Source organism: Canis lupus, chromosome 10 (genome assembly GCF_011100685.1).
Source record: "Canis lupus familiaris isolate Mischka breed German Shepherd chromosome 10, alternate assembly UU_Cfam_GSD_1.0, whole genome shotgun sequence".
NCBI classification, from domain to species: domain Eukaryota; kingdom Metazoa; phylum Chordata; class Mammalia; order Carnivora; family Canidae; genus Canis; species Canis lupus.
In genome coordinates this window covers 11,244,841-11,251,154 of record NC_049231.1, presented here as the reverse complement: position 1 = coordinate 11,251,154, position 6,314 = coordinate 11,244,841, and the positions used below count along the sequence as shown (strand labels likewise).

The following is a 6,314-nucleotide window of genomic DNA, read 5'->3' as shown; positions in this document are numbered from 1 at the left end:
GACAGAGTCCACTGGAGGTTGTCTCCCTTTCCCTCTCCCTCCCTCTCTGCTTCTCACTCCCTGCTCACTGGGGCATGCTTGCTCTAAAATACATAATATCTCTGAGAAAATAAATTTAATAAAAGAACTTAGGCTGTGAGTGTCCCCTCTGAGAATAGCTTTATCAACAGTCCTCAGGATAGTGTAATATTCTGTCTTTAATTCCTAAGTCGTTTTAATTTCCTTTTTTTTGTAAGAATTATTCAAATATTGAGCATGTATTATTTTTTCCCAGGCACTAAACTTGGCATCTGGAAGATAGTGGAGGGAAAAAACAGACCAACCCTCTCTCATAGAACTTAATGAGAACTGGTAGTGAACAGTAGTGAACTGTAACAAGTATTTTTGAAGTAACAAAATAGGGTTGTGCGAAAATATAAAAAGACCATCAGATCTAAACCTGGGGAGGAGGAGGTGGTCAAGGAGCTCCCCAAGGAGATGAATCCTTTAAGATTTGAGAATGAGAAGTTAATTAGTCAAAGTCTAAGGACTAGTTTTCCTAACTCGGTTTTCCTGAGAACTTTTTCCTATCCTGCCACCAAATTCTATGGATTCTTACCCTACTGGGTGCCCTTACCACCGCCCGTTTATATTGCCATCCTCCCTTTTGGTTTGGGCCGACAGAACCCTCTAATCAGTGATTTACAATGTTCACCCTCACCTGCTCCCTAATTAAGAGCCGTGGGACCCTGTCTTCATTTAGTCCACTCCATTCATTGTCTTCTTGTGGTTATAGATTTGGACTGATAATCCTAGCGGGAATGATAACCTGTTTTTTATCATTCATCTATGTATCTTGCAGTATTTGAAAATAATTGATATGAAACCTGATATTTGGATTGAAATAGAACAGTATCTAGTGGATTTCAAATGCCTATTGGGTTAGGGTTACTGAGCCTAACCCCATCTTTGCCATCATTAATCCAGTTCTCCTTCCTTCCTTCCTCCCTCCCTCCCTCCCTCCCTTCCCTCCTTCCTTCCCTCTCTCCTTCCCTCCCTTCCTCCCTTCCTTTTTCTTTCTTTTTCCTTCCTCCCTCCCTCCCTTTCTTTCTTTGATTTTGTTATTTGACAGAGCATGTGAACACAAGCAGGAGGAGTGGCAGGCAGAGGGAGAAGCAGGCTCCCTGCTCAGCAGCACTCAATCCAAGACCCTGCAATCATGACCTGAGCCAAAGGCACACATTTAACTAAGTCACCCAGGTGCTCCATTAGTCCAGTTTTCTACTGTTCAGGAACCTGCCACTCTCCAGACTGATTGAATTGGTTAAGCAGTTTTCTCTCCCTCCTTCACAAAGCATAGGGGTCCTAATCCTTACTTGTCCTAAAATGGGATTATAATCCTTCTTCTTATTTACAGACGTTGAAAACAGAGGTTTGTGGCTGTTGCCTTGCAGCTAGAGGGATGAGTAAGATTCCAACCCAAATCTTTCTGGCTCCCGGCCCATTTTCCCTCATTTATATTATGGAAAATCCCAAACTTGTGCAAAGTTAAAATACCCATCACGTGGTTTCACCTGCTGCCATTTTCATGTGTACCTACTTCTTACCCCTCCATTTGATCTTTCAAAAGTAAATTTACATTCACTTAAATGCAGTAATCTAAACTACATTTTTTTGATAAACAGATGCACCCACGTTAACACACACCCCTAAGATACAGTACATTTCCATCACCTCACAAAATGCCCTAGAAAATCCCCACCTTCTCACCCCTAAGAGGAAACCACTGTTTTAATTTTTCTTCATGTTTTTTTTTTTAATTTATTTATGATAGTCACAGAGAGAGAGAGAGAGAGAGAGGCAGAGACATAGGCAGAGGGAGAAGCAGGCTCCATACACCGGGAGCCCGACGTGGGATTCGATCCCGGGTCTCCAGGATCGCGCCCTGGGCCAAAGGCAGGCACTAAACCGCTGCGCCACCCAGGGATCCCTCTTCATGGTTTTAACTGTACTAGAACTTCATATAAGTGGATCATAGTGTATACGTCTGGTGTTTAGGTTCTTTTGGTGAGTAGAGCAGTTCTTTTTTTATATTGCTGAGTACTGTTTCATATGAACATAACAGCTTATTTAGTTATTCTATTGATGGTCATTTGGGTCTTTTCCAGTTTGGGGCCATTATAAATAATGCTGCTATGAATATATTTGCACAGGTATTTTTGTGGGACTTATTTTCATTTCTCTTGAATAAATATAGGAGTGAAATTTCTAGGTTAAAAGGATTGGTGATGGGTAGCCCAGGTGGCTCAACAGTTTAACACTGCCTTCAGCCCAGAGCCTGATCCTGGGGACCCAGGATCGAGTGCCATGTCAGGCTCCCTGTATGGACCCTGCTTCTCCCTCTGCCTGTGTCTCTGTGCCCCCCCCCAACCCGTCTCTCATAAATAAATAAAAATTTAAAAATAAAAAAAGTAAAAGGATTGATTTAAGAAAATCAGAACTTTTCCCCAAAATGGTACCATTTTATATTCCCCCAGCAATATATGTCAGTTGCTCAGGTATGGGGTGCCTGGGTGGCTCAGACAGTTAAGCGTCCAACTCTTATTTTCAGCTCAGGTCATGATTTCAGGGTGTGTTGAGCTCCTCACTAGGCGTGGAGTCTGCTTAAGATTCTCGGTCTCAAAAAAAAAAAAAAAAAAAAAAAAAGATTCTGTCTCTCCCATCCTCACCCCAACCCCCACATTCGTGCATGTTACCTCTTGGTCTCTAAAAAGAAAGAAAGAAAAGAAAAGGGCAGCCCGGGTGGCTCAGCGGTTTGGCGCCGCCTTCAGCCCAGGGCGTGATTCTGGAGATCCGGGATCAAGTCCCGTGTCAGACTCCCTGCATGGAGCCTGCTTCTCCCTCTGCCTGTGTCTCTGCCTCTCTATCTCCGTCTCTCATTAATAAATAAATCTTAAAAAAAAAAAAGAAAGAAAAAAAGAAAAAAATTCTTACTGATTCATTAACATGCATTTCCATTTCTGGGCCTCACTCGTACTGATTTCCCAATATGCGGTGCCTCACTCTTCTTGTACTTTATCTTTGCCCTTGCGAATGCAGTGCACTACTAAAACAGCAGCTCTACTGTTACTTCCTCAGAGACCTCTTACCTGGAAATAGTTTCTTCTTGCACAAATTACTTGCATTTTTTAACAGCATTAAAAAAAATGTATTTCTTGTATTTCCCCTACTAAAAGAGCTGAACTAGATTCCACTCATTTTGTATTTCCCAATTTATTCCGTGCTTACTGTATACCAGACACTGTAAGTCTGCACAAGATCCAACTTACTTTAGTAGCCAGTTTGCTGAATGAGTTAATAAAAGACAAATGTTTTCAAAATAAAACAGTAACATAATATTAGACAAAAGTCTTGCTCCATTTTAACTATAGTATTTTTTTAAAATACTAAATTTTATAAGAAATTACCTACCTGGCTTAGAAATCAATCTACTTTCCATCTTTATAATTTTAAGATATCAGAGTACTTATGATCACAGGAGAAAAGTACAGTAACAGGAAATCTAATTTCTTATTACATAAGAGACAATCCTGGGACTTACCAGAACAAAAAAAATTATATTTTTAACACAATTTTATTAATAAACAGGGAAATACTGATATAATACATTAAAATTTCTAAGTATCACCATAATATTTTGAAAAATACAAAATTCAAATGTCTAAATTTTTATTTTTCCCATGACAGTGCAAAAGAAAAAACCCAGTAGTTACAAATATGTATATTTTACAAGAAACTCCATTTATCATAGAAATTAGTGAGATTGCAGAGTGGACGGATTATGACTGAATTTCATATCCTAATGGATCAAGTCCCTGGTCTAGGAGCATTAGAGAGGAATCCCTTAACTTCTGCAACAATTTCCTTAGTTCTTCCTTAGAAAATACCTGATTTTAAGAAAAGAAAAAAAAAGTTAAGAATTAGAACAAGAGAGACTATGAATTTAGAGTCACTTAACCTGATTAGCTTAATATAAGAAGAGATCTAAGATTTATGTAGCCGAAGGCCAGAATGTTATTAGCATGGTCCAAGAACTTCAAAGCTATTTCTCTGAGCCAGTCTATTTACTTCTAAGTGTTTACAAATATGTACACATTTTCAAAAAAAGAGAGCAAACATTAGAAATGGACCGTTGCTTTGAGAAAATCTAAGAACACCTAAAAAATGTAAACACATCTCACAAAATCAAATATTATCACAGAGCTTATCAAATCACTAAAATTTAAAACAGCAAATGCTCTAGAACTTACCAAATACAGTTTGTGGCGCTCAGAGGATACCATATCTGCTAACTGCAAGCATTCCTGATACTGACCGGTACTGTGCAGTATAGTATGAAGCAGAAAACACAACATTGGCAGACAAAGCTTTCTCAATGAAACCATCTGATGTGTCCTTTCATGGTCTTCTTCAGCATCCTAGAGTCAGACATCAAGTTGTCACTATAACTACTGTTATAAAAAAAAAAATCAAGTACTGAATCAAAACCAAAATGCAACAGGTAGAAGCTAATGAGTTTTCTCTAAAGCTTATGATGTCCATTAAAAATAAAACAAGGTAGGATTTTAATCATGATAGCTAGAGTCATGGATTTCTTGTAGAACAGCATGAAGGTAAACAAAATATACCACAGAGGAGTACCAGGTCTGACAATGAAAACAAAATGCTCTGAACTTGTATTTCTTATTTATGTCCTTATTTATGTCCTGAATAAAAACATGCTTAAAGCACAAAGAATTAGAGACTAAATACCACTGGAACAGAACTGGGAACAGAAAAGCAGCACTGTTCCCCTGGATGTGTACAGACAGAAATACATCTGAGAGGGCACAGCAAACTGATGGTGCTGATTGATGCTGGGGAGAAGGGTTGGGACGGGGGGGAGAGGCACATGGAGAAACAATCACTGCAAACTTTGTTTTTAAGCAATGTGAATTTATCATTCGTTTGTAGAACTTTTCAAAAATGGAAAAGCTAAAAGAACCTATAAATCTGAATAATACAATTAATGAGACAGAACTAACAGATATATGAGGAAAACTTAATGTGGAGAAAACAATTAGCCTTTCTAAGTATATACACATGGGCCTCTCTAAAAACTTACATGGGCGCTAAGAGTACAGGAACGTACCCGATATATTTTCTTGCAACAGATGTGAAAATTAAAATCATTAAAATAATAAAAAAAAGGACCCAACCTTAGAAGTTATGAAATAATCTTAAAAATAGGGAGGAAATTCAGAGATTTCATAGCATACGACAAAACAGAAAACAAGACAAGCTAAATATCTGGTCTTTAGAAAAGCCTAATAAAATATCTAATTAGTTTTTTTGTAAAGCAGTACCTTGTAAGTTTAGAAGTTTTTTTTTTGTTATGACAATTTATATTAATCAGTGAAAGTATCTTCATGTGACAGTCTGCAATATTAGGTGGCTAAAGCATTTTTCAAAGGCGTGAAGCAGCCAAATGTAACGTGGTAATTCTCCACCAGCAAGTGACTGCACTAATTAGGCTGACCTAAGTCGGGCTTCCACACGTAGGGAAATAGTACTATCAATCATTTAGTCTTGTTTTGAGATGTAAATATTAAAACGCATGCCTTGTGTTTTCTTAACCTTAAAAGGGAAAGCACTTTCATTTCTTTTCTCAAATAGGCACTCACTACCTTTAGAGGTGGATTTAAAACCGAAGGGCTTATTCATAATTCAAATTAGTTGTTTCCCCCCGGAGCCTGTTAGGAATGAGAACTGCTTCCTTCTGCCTCACTCATCTGTGCTCCACTGCAGTCTTTACCCTCCGCCGCCCACCCCCCACCCCCGCCCCGTGCTAAAGGGGCAAAGTGCCCCGGGCTCCTAGGGCCTTCACCTGAAAGTACCCACAGGGCTAGTACAGGCATCTCATCTCATGGATGCATTCTGGCACCTGCTTCTTCTTGGTCCTGTTGCTGCCAAATATCAAGGGGGTGTCACGGGTAACCTCTTCTGATAACTAAAATGGATTCCTATACCAGATGCATCCTGAACCGTGCCTCATGGGCCCGGCAAATTGCCGCAAAGAGGAAGTAAATAGCTCTCCACAAGCTAAGCTGTTTTTGTCATCAGAATGAACAGAAGCTCTGAAAAATCCTGTAGATATGTAAAATTAAAACATCCTTCCCATTAGGGCCTGGTATGTGCTGACGGCAGGAGTTGAGCTGCACTGACATTATAGGTATCCATAATATGAAGACAGTGCACTCACCTCAGTAATTCACTAAATGTACCAAATATTTTCT

At 39.1% G+C, this 6,314-nt stretch overlaps 1 protein-coding gene across 1 annotated transcript in view; it reads right to left on the bottom strand.

Moving 5' to 3' along the window:
* Window positions 1-3,398: 3,398 nt before the first annotated feature.
* Window positions 3,399-6,314, bottom strand: part of NUP107 (nucleoporin 107) — a 48,622-nt gene continuing 45,706 nt past the window's right edge. Inside the window, 2 exon segments of the mRNA XM_038549967.1 lie at window positions 3,399-3,926; window positions 4,290-4,457. Of these exon segments, the coding sequence (XP_038405895.1) occupies window positions 3,819-3,926; window positions 4,290-4,457 (276 nt within the window). The 3' untranslated portion in view covers window positions 3,399-3,818.